Raw genomic sequence first — 12,330 nt, 5'->3', positions numbered from 1 at the left:
TAACCCAGTGACAGGATACAGGGAGTGTCTGTGGGTCTGTCACCCAGTGACAGGGTACAAGGAGGGTCTGTCGGTCTGTCACCCAGTGACAGGGTACAGGCGGTGTCTGTGGGACTGTAACCCAGTGACAGGGTACAAGGAGCGTCTGTGGGTCCTGTAACCCAGTGACGGTACAGGGAGCGTCTGTGGGTCTGTAAACCAGTGACAGGATACAGGGAGCGTCTGTGGGTCTGTAACCCAGTGACAGGGTACAGGGGGGCGTCCGTGGGTCTGTAACCCAGTGACAGGGTAACAGGGAGCGTCCGTGGGTCTGTAACCCAGTGACAGGGTACAGGGAGCGTCCGTGGGTCTGTCACCCAGTGACAGGGTACAGGCGGTGTCTGTGGGTCTGTAACCCAGTGACAGGGTACAAGGAGTGTCTGTGGGTCTGTAACCCAGTGACGGGGTACGGGGGGGGGCGTCTGTGGGTCTGTAACCCAGTGACAGGGTACAGGGAGCGTCTGTGGGTCTGTCACTCAGTGACAGGGTACAGGGGGCGACTGTGGGTCTGTAACCCAGTGACAGGGTACAGGGAGTGTCTGTGGGTCTGTAACCCAGTGACAGGGTACAGGGAGCGTCTGTGGGTCTGGTAAATGGGATTAGTATAGATCCGTATTTAATTGTCAACATGGAAATGGTGGGCCAGAGGGCTGTTTCTCTGCTGAGTGACTCCATGATTTGCTTTTTGTTCATCCTGCCAAATGGACGTCGTTTTTCTATATTATGCCGTTTTCCATTTCTTTGCCAGCCCACTTAACCCACCTGCACTCCTTTCCTTCCTTTTTCTGTCCTGTTCATAAATTAATTTCTAACCGATCTTTGTACCATCAGCAAGTTTTATAACTGCACCTTGGGTCGATGTATGGTTACAGTAGAGAGTGACTAAATTACAACCTCCCTGACTACCCATGCTCCCTGTAATGTACTGCGAATCATTTGCGTAAATTGTAAAAAGTCGAGGCCTCAATCCCAGTCCCTCTGGCACACCCTTTTTGCATCTTGCCAGCTAGAAAAAGACCCAATTATGCCAAATCTGTTAGTTGTTTGGTAATGACTCTTCATCCATGCCAATACGTACCTCCTCCACTATGAGCTTTCACTTTGCACAATAAATGTTCATAAGGCATCGTGATGAATGCCTTTCTCAAATGCCTTCTGGAATTCTAAGAATGTCCACCTGTCCCCTTTACCCACAGTACAAAATTACTTCAGCAAAGAATTCCAAATAATTTGGTCAAGCATGCTTCCCCCTTCTCAAGTCACTACCTTGAACCATTTTTACTTGTCCTGCGATAAAGTCTTTAATTATAGTTTCTGATATTTTTCCCGAGGTCTGACCTTCAATTTTCTTGGCATCAACATCTCAGAGGATCTACCTTGGGCCCAACACACTGATGCAATCATGAAGAAGGGACATCAGCGGCGCTACTTCATTTGGAGGTTGAGGAGATTTGGTACGTCACCAAAGACCCTTGCAAATTTCTACCGATGTACAGTGGAAAGCATCACTACCTGTACTGGTTGCATCACTGCCTGGTATGGAGGCTCCAATGCACAGGATCGCAAGAGGCTGCAGAAGGTTGTGGACTCCATCAGTTTCCATCACGGGCACAACCCTCCCCACCATTGAGGACATCTTCAAGAGGCGGTGCCCCCAAAATGGCAGCATCCATCATTAAGGACCCTCACCATCCGGGACATGCCCTCCTCGTTACTACTATCGGGGACAGGAGCATGAAGACCCACACTCAATGTTTCAGGAACAGCTTCTTTCCCTCCACCATCAGATTTCTGAACGGTCGATGAACCCACGAACACTACCTCGTTATTCCTCTTTCACACTATTCATTTATGTAATTTACAGTAATTTTTATGTCTTGCACTGTACTGCTGCCACAAAACAACAAATTTCACAACATATGTCAGTGATAATAAACCTGATTCTGAAATCCTCTTTTCCTCAAAGACTATGTTGGTGGCAATGAGTTCCATCCTTGTTGTCTGTCTTCTCAAATAAACGATGGGAAGTGGCCCATGTTTTACCAGGGTCTCACCGTGAACCTGTATGACAGAGGGCAGTGTGGTAGAGCAGTGGCAGGTTGGAAGAGCACCTTGGTCTTCCAGACGTCCAGTGCAAGGTCTACGCTTGAGAGAACACGTCCACCATAGCTTGGAGCTGTGTCTGAGTGGATGCAAACACAAGTACGGCCTGACTCGAGGTTCAGGCGACCTTGGTTCTGGGGTTTGGTCACCACAGGTTGAAGATCTGCTGGAAGAGCTCAGCGGGTCGAGCAGCGTCTGTGGGGAGAAGAATTGCCGGGGTTTGGGCTGGAGACCCTGCATCAGGCCATTTAGCCGCCCTCTGAGGGAGCTTCGTCTGGGTGTGGGGCACCATTGCAGGCTGCGGTCGGACACCGGTGCTCGCCCGCCGGCACCTGTGACAGACTCGTTGGCAAGACGCACGATGACGGGAGCGCCCTCCTCACCGGTACCGGTCGTCCACCGTCTCTGGACCCGCTCGGTGAGCAGCCACGACCGGGAGGGAACGGTTGTCCGACCGGGGCCAAGCGCTCTTCCAGCTGATTGGTGGACTGGATTGGCGCTACTCCAGCTGATTGGCGGGCTGACCCCACGCTCCTCCAGCTGATTGGCGGGCTGACCCCACGCTCCTCCAGCTGATTGGCGGGCTGACCCCACGCTCCCTCCAACTGATTAGCGCGCTGGCCCGGCGGTCCAGCGGCTGATTGGTAGACTGGACTGGCGCTCCTCCGGTTGATTAGCGTTCCTCCAGCTGATTGGCGGGCTGACCCCACGTACTTCCAGTTGATTGGTGGGCTGGCCCGGCGGTGCTGCAGCTGATTGTGGGCTGGCCCGGCGGTGCTGCAGCTGATTGGTGGACTAGCCCCGCGGTCCTGAAGCTAATTGGTGGCTTTCCCAAGCGGTGCTGCGGCTGATTGGTGGGCTGGCCCGGCGGTGCTGCGGCTGATTGGTGGGCTGGCCCGGCGGTGCTGCGGCTGATTGGTGGGCTAGCCCCGCGGTCCTGAAGCTAATTGGTGGCTTTCCCCAGCGGTGCTGCGGCTGATTGGTGGGCTGGCCCGGCGGTGCTGCGGCTGATTGTGGGCTGGCCCCGGCGGTGCTGCGGCCTGATTGGTGGGTTGGCCCGTCGGTGCTGCGGCTGATTGGTGGGTTGGCCCGGCGGTGCTGCGGCTGATTGGTGGAGCTGGCTGGAGCGCCTGGGCCCGGGCCTGCAGGCTGCTCGGCGGGTCGCCGTTGTGGAGGTCGGGAGATGAAGGGTCGTCGGGAGGGGGCGGGGTGAGGTGAGTCCGGAGATCGGGCCGGGGTACAGGCCTCCCCATCCCCGCCGTCCACTTACCCGGGTCACCGATGCCTCACGGAAGAGTCGTGGCAGCTCGGTTACACGGTTCAACCACCGGACACGGGCAGCACCGGGCCTGTGGCCGGGGTCCAGCCGGTCCCGGGCGGTGGAGACGTGTGTTCCGGGGGGGGGGGGAGAGAGAGAGAGGGAGAGAGAGAGAGGGAGAGGAGGGGGGGACGAGAGAGGGAGAGGGGGGGAGAGAGAGGGAGAGGGGGGGGAGAGAGAGGGAGAGGGGGGGTGAGAGAGAGGGAGAGAGGGGCAGAGAGAGGGTGAGCGAGAGGGAGAGAGGGGAGGAGAGGGGGAGAGGAGGAGAGGGAGAGATGGGGAGAGGAGGGAGAGGAGGGGAGAGGGGGAGAGGGGGAGGGGAGGAGAGAGGGGAGGAGAGGGGGAGAGGGGGGAGGGGGGGGAAGGAGAGGGTGAGGGAGGGAAGGGGGGGGAGGAGAGGGGAGGGAGGGGGGGGGGAAGGAGAGGGGACGGGAGGAGGGGGGAGGAGAGGGAGGGGAGGGGGGGGAGGAGACGGGGAGGGAGGGAGGGGGGGGAGGGAGAGGGTGAGGGAGGGAGGGGGGGAGGAGAGGGGAGGAGGGAGGGGGGGGAGGAGAGGGGAGGGAGGAGGGGGGAGGAGAGGGGAGGAGAGGGGAGGGGAGGGAGGGGGGGGGAGAGGGAGGGGAGGGAGGAGGGAGAGGGGAGGGAGGGGGGGAGAGGGGAGGGAGGGGGAGAGGAGAGGGAGGGAGGGGGGAGAGGGGAGGGAGGGGGGAGAGGGGAGGGAGGGGGGAGAGGAGAGGGGAGGGAGGGGGTGAGAGGGGAGGGAGGGAGAGGGGAGGGAGGGGGGAGAGGGAGGGAGGGAGGGGGGAGAGGGTAGGGAGGGGGGAGGGAGGGAGGGGGGAGAGGGGAGGGAGGGAGGGGGGAGAGGGTAGGGGAGGGGGGAGGGAGGGAGGGGGGAGGGGAGGGGGGAGAGGGAGGGGAGGGTAGGGGAGGAGGGAGGGAGGGGGAGGGAGGGGGGGAGAGGAGGGGAGGGAAGGAGGGGGGAGGAGGGAGGGGGGAGGGGAGGGGGGAGAGGAGAGGGGAGGGAAGGAGGGGAGAGGGGGGAGGGAGGGAGGGGGAGAGGGGAGGGAGGGGGAGAGGAGAGGGGAGGGAGGGGGGAGAGGAGAGGGGAGGGAGGGGGAGAGCGGAGGGGAGGGGGGAGGGGTAGGGGAGGGGAGAGGGTAGGGGAGGGGGAGGGAGGGGGGAGGGGAGGGGGAGGGGGAGGGGGGGGAGAGGAGAGGGGAGGGAGGGAGGGGAGAGGGGGGAGGGAGGGAGGGGAGAGGGGAGGGGGGGAGAGGAGAGGGGGGAGTGGGGAGGGGAGGAGGGGAGGGGAGTTGGGAGGAGAGGAGGGGGAGTGAGGGAGGGGAGAGTGGGAGGGGGAGTGAGGGGAGGAGAGGCGGAGTGGGGGGAGTGGGTGGACACGAGAGGAGGAGGGGGACGGGGGGTTGGTGGAGGGAGGGGTGGGGATCGGGGTGTTAGGGCCAGTGAGTGGGTACATACGTGGCGGCTATGGTGTGCGGATCACATCAGTTTTCAGAGTCGGATGAGGTTATTGTCACACACACCAGGGTGCTGTGAAGTTCCTCGTGGCATCAAGCTCAGAGAGTAAACAGTGGCGGTAGTAATAGAACAACTAAACAAGCAAACAAAAATTCCTTCCTTGAACCAACCGGCACAACGCTGATCACTACAGTTAACAACACTATGACCGCTTGATCACTTTGCACGAAAATGGACTTGTTGTTCTAATTGTGTCTTTCTTGTAAAAATTGTTTAATTGATGTTTTTCTTGTGAATGATGCTTATAAGATGCTATGTACCTGTGATGCTGCTGCAGGTAAGATTTTCATTGCACCTGTGCACACGACAATGAACTCGACTTTGACTTTGATTTTGACTTTGAACAACCAGTGCAAAGCAGCAGAATGGTGCAGAGTCGTGCAGTCTGAAGTAGTGCAAAATGCAATGCTAAAATGACAATCATGGAAGGGATGGAATTAAGATTCCAATAATGTATGAATGCCACTGGGAATGGGATGTGAGAGAGTGGTTGCATCAGGAGTCTCCCAGCAGTGGGGAAGAAAGTCGTGTAGGTTTTCAAGGTTCTGCATCTTCTCCTAGAGGTGGGAGAGAGAAAAGGGAACGGCCAGGGTGGCAGGCATCCTTGACATTACAGTTCGCCTTCCTGAAGCAACGCACTGCTACTCTCCTGCTGGCCCTCTCTGAAGCCGTGGACCATAAGTTTACATGGTTCCCGCAGTGGAATCTACCACCACGGACTGCAGGCAGTGCCTTCCAGATTCCAGCTGCAGGAGGGAGGGTACAGCGGTATGGTATGCAGAGAAAGCTTCAAGACTCATTCCTTGGGTGTCAGAACTGTTTTCTGAGGAGAGTTTGTGTTGATCAGGCCTGTATTCACTGGATTTCAGAAGAATGAGAGGGGATCTCATTGAAATGTCCAAATTCTGACAGGGCTATACGTTGGATGGGGAGGGTGTTTCACCTGACTGGCAAGGGGTGGGAGTGTGGGTGTCCAGAGTGGTTACAGACCCAAGGTAAATACTTGGGCATTCAATTCTGAAGGGAAGAGAGTGCGTAGTGAGTCTGTTGAATTCTCTACCCTTGAAGGCTATGGAAGCTGTCCCTAAAGATATTTCAGAAAAAGGTAACTAGGTTTCTTCAAGGGGCCTTGAGAGGGAGTATGATATCAGGATGGAGGGTAAGCCATGATTATATTGAATGGTGCTTTCTCTTCCCTGTCCCTGTATGGGGAGAGGGGCTGTCGTAATGAAATGGAGGCCAGCTTCACTGAAGCTCAGAGGGGATGTCCCTGAATGGACCAGTGGGAATCAGCTCTGGGAAACTGGTGGGTGCCCTTTCTAAAGTAAAACTTGGCCCTCGCTGTCGCCCTTCCTCAGGCTCCACACCCTGCACCCTCACCCAGCTCTCAGTCTGCATTCCAGTAGTCCTTCCAACTTCAGGCTCACGCCCTGATGTTTGCTACCTGACTGGTCCCTAGCACTTCTGTCTTGGGCCCCTTCCCCAGTGAGCCTGTCACGTAGTCTGAGCACTGGCCCCATGATCTTGTTACCTTCTGCTTGATGGAGTAATTGAGGAAAATACTTCCAGTATGTTCATCGTGTAAGGTCTATTGCACAGGAGTATTTGGGTATTTTTGTTTTTATCTTGCACCCTGTTGCAAGGACTATTCACTGGTCTGCTGTTCACTGCACATGTAGCATTAAGGTTTAAGATCTAAGATATCTTTGTTAGTCACATGTACATCGAAACACACAGTGAATGCATCTTTTGCGTAGAGTGTTTGGGGGCAGCCCGCAAGTGTCGCCACGCTTCCGGCGCCAACATAGCATGTCCACAACTTCCTAACCCGTACGTCTTGGAATGTGGGAGGAAACCGGAGCACCTGGAGGAAACCCACGCAGACACGGGGAGAACGTACAAACTCCTTACAGACAGTGGCCGGAATTGAACCCGGGTCGCTGGTGCTGTAACAGCGTTACGCTAATCATGACACTACTGTGCCTGTCCCATGTCATCCCTGAAACTAAACATCGTACTTGAAAGTAGCATCACAGGTGGACAGGGTGGTGAAGGAGGCTTTTGGCACACTGGTCTTCATCAGTCAGGGCACTGAGTATAGGAGTTAGGATGTTGTGTTGAAGCTTTCAAGCACAGAGTGAAATTCTGTCATTTGTGATCCCTCTTCGTTAAAGGCCCCTGTACAACAAAATAATAATTATATTGCATAATTTTAGAATCCAGCATAGCATTTTCCCAAACATTCTGATGAAGGGTCTTTGATCCGAAAGGGTAACTCTGTTCTTTCTACAGGTGACTTGTCTGTTCCTTGGACCGTGAAAGAAGTCGGACAGAGAAAGCACTGTGTGCTTTTAAGTCGTCAGCAGGCTTTACTGAGTGAGACGGCTTCAGTGATGAGGATGATTGGTGAGAAGTAAGAGTTGCGTTTTTAATTATCTTTACTGCTTTAGTTCTCACAAAAGTAAAGTGGGACTTCAGATTGCAGTAGGTTGTGGTCAGAGTGGAATAAAGTCCCTCGTGTAATTATTTCCTCCTCTAATTTGGAGTGCACTGGTAATTCAAGGGTCATCCATAGCGGGAGATTGTCCCTGTGGTAAGCCTGGTTACCTTCTTGTTCTGAAAATACTGAGAAAATAGTTTGGTATTTTCCTTCATGTTATCTGCCAGTGATACTCACAGCCCCTCTGCCCTCATTTCTTTTTGAATCATCGCTTCTGCAGTCTCTGTATTTCTGCATGACGTCCCCTGTTGTCAGTGCTCTGCACCTACCAGATGCCTGCATGACATCAACAGTGGGGAATGATACCACAAACCCTTGCCCCACTGAAGTCACAGCCAAAGATCCACAAGGTGTCTGGATTGAAACGGGCCCTTCAGCCCACTGAGTCCGTGCCAGCTGTCAAGCACAAGTTAACACTAACCCTGTACTAATCCCAATTTTTATTCTCCCACATCCTCATCAGTTCTGCTCAAATTCTGCCACTCACCTACACACTGGCCAATGATCTACCAGCCTGCACATCCTTGAGTGTGGGAGGACATCCATACAAAGACAGGGAGAACCTGCAAACTCCACACAGACAGCACTAGAGGTTAACGTTGAAGCAGGGTCGCTGGAGCTGCGAGTCAGCAGCTCTACGAGTCTTTTTCAACCCCTCGATATCCCTTGACGTCGAGGGTTGCCTGAACTTGCTGTTGTTGCACCTCATGCTTACTGGAACAGATTGGCCCTGAACATTTCACTTTAAAAGGGCACCCACTTCCTGAATGTAGATCTACCTTCAGGTAGCAGCAACGAGTCTAGGTTAGCCAGGTTCTGTCTAAACCTTAAACCTTAAATCAGCCTCCCTCAATTCGCACGCTAAATTCCTGGATCATCCTTATCCTGAAAAAACAGATAATTTTTACTCTATGATCAGCTGCATCATGTTCCATGTTTCAAAGGAACTGTTAAGAACAGTTCCTTTTAAAGGACAGTGAAGAAGGTTATTTAGTGTTACAACAGGATTGGATGAACTGAGAAAGTGGACCAGAGAATGGCAGATGGAATTTAACTCGGACAAGTGCGGCATGTTGCATTTTGGTGAGGTAAACCAGGCAGGACTTGCACAGGACCTGGAGGGTGTTGTAGAACTAAGGGTACAGGGACATAGTTCCCTGACACAGGTAGGCAGGGTGATAGAGAAGTAACACACCATGAATTGCTGGGGCCACTGCTTGAGTCTGGAACCTTGGTAATGCTCAGTAGTCAATCTTTGTTTTAAAGACAGAGAATGCTGGAACTACTGGCAATCTCTGTGGAGAGAGAAAAAGAGCTAACGTTTTGGGCTGATGACTGTTTTTGTATGTTTTGACATTGTGGTTTGATGCAGCTGAGTGGTTTGACTCTCAGTTGCCCTGGGTCTGATGTCACGTCAACCAGATTGAGTAAGGACGGCAGCTCGGATAGGTTTCTTGAACTGATGAATGAACAGTACAGCACAGGAACAGGCCTTTCGGCCCACCATGTTGTGCTAAGCTAATTAAACTAGCAATTAAATGCCTAACTAAACTAGTCCCTTCAGCCTGCACAATGTTCACATCCCTCCATTCCCTACACATCCATGTGCCTATCTAAGCACCTCTTAAACACCTCTATCGTCTCTGCGTCCACCAGCACCCGGCAGCACATTCCAGGCACCCGCCGCTCTGTGTTAAAGAAAAACTTGCCCTGCACATTTCCTTTGAACTTACCCCCTCTCACCTTAAACACGTGCCTTCTGGTATTAGACACTTCGACCCCGGGGAAAAGGTACTGGCTGACTACTCTATCCGTGCCTCTCATTTGGATGCCAATCAACTGTGTGATGTGGGTGTTAGTTGTGATGACAGCATTTACCACTCATTCCCTTTGCACTGGCGAACTGAACCATGAACTGCTGCAGCCCTTGTGATGCTGCTTTGAGACTGAAAGGAGAAATGGCAGTGTATCTCCACATGGGGACGTGGTGGCAGTGTTCAGTCCTCACTCCTCTCCCTCTGTTTAGACTGCCTGGCCATCTCAGTCACCAGTAATCTCGCAGATGTCTGTGTTGACGTCAGCACTACGTTCTGGTGAAATCGGTACCACAGAGTGGTGCAGCACAGAAGCAGGCCTTTTGGCCCATCATCTCCTCGCTGACCATTTTGTCCAACTCCACTAAGAGCTTGGAGTGGACAATAGGATTGTTTCCTTGTCCACTGTCACTTTATTAAGTATGTGTCTGTTCCTCGCTTTCTAGGTTGTCTGCAGGGATGGAGTTCAGAAGCTAGCAGGCTGCGATGACTGGCTAACACCTGCAGCAATCTCCCCTGAAGATGAGTCGGAGCAGTGAGTCCTTGGTAGCGGAAACGGGACCGCTGAGCAAATCACCACCGCTCAGCACCCACGGCCAGCCAGGCTTCAGCCTGCAGCCCGAAAGGATGTGCTCCCCAGAGACTCCTGTGATCAGGAGGCAGACTCCCAGTCCGCAGCTCCCTCTCTGCATGGACAGCGAGTGGGAGAGCCGGGAGGAGCTGCGGCTGCGTGAGCTGGAGGAGGCTCGAGCCCGGGCAGCCCAGATGGAGAAGACGATGCGCTGGTGGTCAGACTGCACTGCCAACTGGCGTGAGAAGTGGAGCAAGGTACGAGCAGAGAGAAACAAGTCCAGGGAAGAGGTGAGACTGCTGAGACAGAAACTGGAGGCAGTCAGCAAAGAGCTAACAGCCGTGAAACGTGAAAAGCAGGATCTGTTCAATGAGAATGAGCAGTTGAGGTTGGAGACTGCACGGGTAAAGAATGGACAGCACAGTGAACAGACAGTGGATAATAAACTGGTTTCTGAGAAAGAGAGCGTAATCTTAAATATTCCAGAGCAGGAGCCGGTGCGAGATGTGGGAACAGAGAAAACCTCTAAAAACAAGGTAAGCTTCTTGGAACATGTTGATGTGGTCCTTGCAACTCTCACTGCTGTCACTTGTGTGTCTGAGGGATTTATCCAGGCTACCACTTGTTTTGTATCTGTTTCTCTGCATAGTCTGAAGCTCCTGTATCAGGAGTGACCAAGAATTTGTGCAGTTCAATTCTTTTCCAATTGTCAGTCTGTTACCAGAATGTAAAGTGTCTAAAATGCACCCTGCAAGCTCACTACTGATCGTAAAGTGATCATAAGCAGGGCTTGTGCAGGATGAGTGACCAATCCATCCTGCCTTTTTTTAAAAAAGGCATCAAAGATATCCCACACAGCCACCTACCACCTTGCTGCACAGAGCAACAAGATGTGCGTCTGTGGCTGTGGGTTGTATTCTCCCAGGATTTTAGATTCATAGGACAGTCATTGAATGGTATTCACAACCATTAAATGTCACTTACCTATTCTCATTATTACATAGAACAGTACAGCACAGGAATAGGCCCCAGTTGTCCAACCTCTCCTTATAGGTAGTACTCTCTAATCCAGGCAACATCCTGGTGAACCTCTTCTGCACCCTCTCCAAAGCCTCCACATCCTTCCTGTAATGCGGTGACCAGAATGTTGGCTTTGACGCCTGTAGAGTTTTTACGCCATGTGATGAGTTCCTGGTGTGTATTTTGGATGCGTGATGGTACTGAATTGAACTGCACAAGTTCTTGTGACACAAGAGTTTCAGGATACCCAGAGTGAGACACAAAATAACAGTGGTGGATGGATGTAGGCAGCTTACCATCCTTCAGAAGTTACAATTGCAACCAGCTAGCTCTGTCTTGCCTCTGATCTGTTGGAATGATCAGCTTTAGTAAGTACTTTCAGAAAGTTCTTCAACTTTACTCAAAAATCATGTTGACTGCAAAAGCTGATCAGGCGTTGCAGTTCTCTTAGGCCCTACACCCTCCATTCTTGAGTGAGTAGTCATCGCCACTAACTCTGGACCGTAACCCACCTTGTAACAAAGGTGATCTTATTGAAGTGTACAAAATTCTTGATAGGGTACAAGTAGAGATGTGGGAACAGAGAAAGCTTCTGAAAGCAGATGTTGAGGGGAGGTGAATTGTTAGTGTATCAAGAAGAGCTTAATGAAGTAGGATAAAGATAGTCTGAAGAGTAGGACAGGACTGGACCTAATCTTAGGGAAATGTAACTGGTCAGAGTGTCAGTGTGAGGGCATTTGGACAGAGTGGCCATAACTGTAAATTTGAGGGTAGTTATGCTGAGGGATCAGGATGGGCCGGTGGGGGAAGCCTGGTTCCAATATTGTAGGACAGCAGCCGGCATAAATAGACAAGGAGCTGCTGTCTGTCGCTTGGTCAACATCCAATAAATGGGTCATGCACAATTCCAACATTCTAGAACAAATGACCATTAAAAAGGTGATATCAGAAGGGTTAGCGGGCTCTAAGGTGAATAAATCCTCAGGATCTGATGTGATGTTTCCCAGACGGTTATGCAGGGCAGGGAAGAAGTTTGCTGGGGCTTTGGAGATATTTAAAGTTTCGCTGGCCAAAGCTGAGCTGCCAGATGGCAAATGTACCTTTGTTCATGGAGGGTAGCAGGGATTGTGTCTGGTAATTACAGACTGCGAAGTCAGGCATTAGTGTTTGGGAAGTTATTGGAAAGAATCTGCAGGAACAGATTAACCTACATTTGGAAAGGCAGGGATTAATCAACAAGTGTCAATGTGACTATTGACTTATCTGAATCTTTCAAAGAAGTAACAAAATGTATTGAGGAGGGTAATGCGGTTGATGTTTACGTGGACTTCAGTAAGGCCTTTGACAACGTCCTTCATGGAAGGTTGGTCCAAAAGATTAGAGCCCATGGGATCCTGGGCCAATTGGATCCAAAATTGGCATCATAATG

General features: G+C 52.5%; 2 protein-coding genes across 5 annotated transcripts in view; one reads left to right on the top strand and one right to left on the bottom strand.

Annotated features, from left to right (window-relative positions):
* The window catches only part of LOC127577095 (pancreatic secretory granule membrane major glycoprotein GP2-like), an 88,792-nt gene extending 86,219 nt beyond the window's left edge, over positions 1-2,573 (bottom strand). For both annotated transcript variants that reach the window (XM_052027977.1, XM_052027976.1), the window contains exon 1: positions 2,526-2,573. The gene's annotated coding sequence lies outside the window, so the exon portion shown is untranslated. The remainder of the gene's footprint in view (positions 1-2,525) is intronic.
* A 669-nt stretch (positions 2,574-3,242) lies between these two features.
* ccdc102a (coiled-coil domain containing 102A) overlaps positions 3,243-12,330 on the top strand; it is an 82,448-nt gene continuing 73,360 nt past the window's right edge. The window contains exons 1-3 of one of the 3 annotated variants that reach the window (XM_052027972.1): positions 3,243-3,356; positions 7,289-7,409; positions 9,757-10,417. In XM_052027972.1, coding sequence (XP_051883932.1) covers positions 9,833-10,417 — 585 coding nt within the window. In that variant the 5' untranslated portion in view covers positions 3,243-3,356; positions 7,289-7,409; positions 9,757-9,832. The remainder of the gene's footprint in view (positions 3,357-7,288; positions 7,410-9,756; positions 10,418-12,330) is intronic. The other 2 variants (XM_052027975.1, XM_052027974.1) reach the window with 2 other exon arrangements.

This window comes from Pristis pectinata, chromosome 13 (genome assembly GCF_009764475.1).
Source record: "Pristis pectinata isolate sPriPec2 chromosome 13, sPriPec2.1.pri, whole genome shotgun sequence".
Lineage (NCBI taxonomy): Eukaryota > Metazoa > Chordata > Chondrichthyes > Rhinopristiformes > Pristidae > Pristis > Pristis pectinata.
This window is presented reverse-complemented; position numbering and strand designations above follow the sequence as displayed.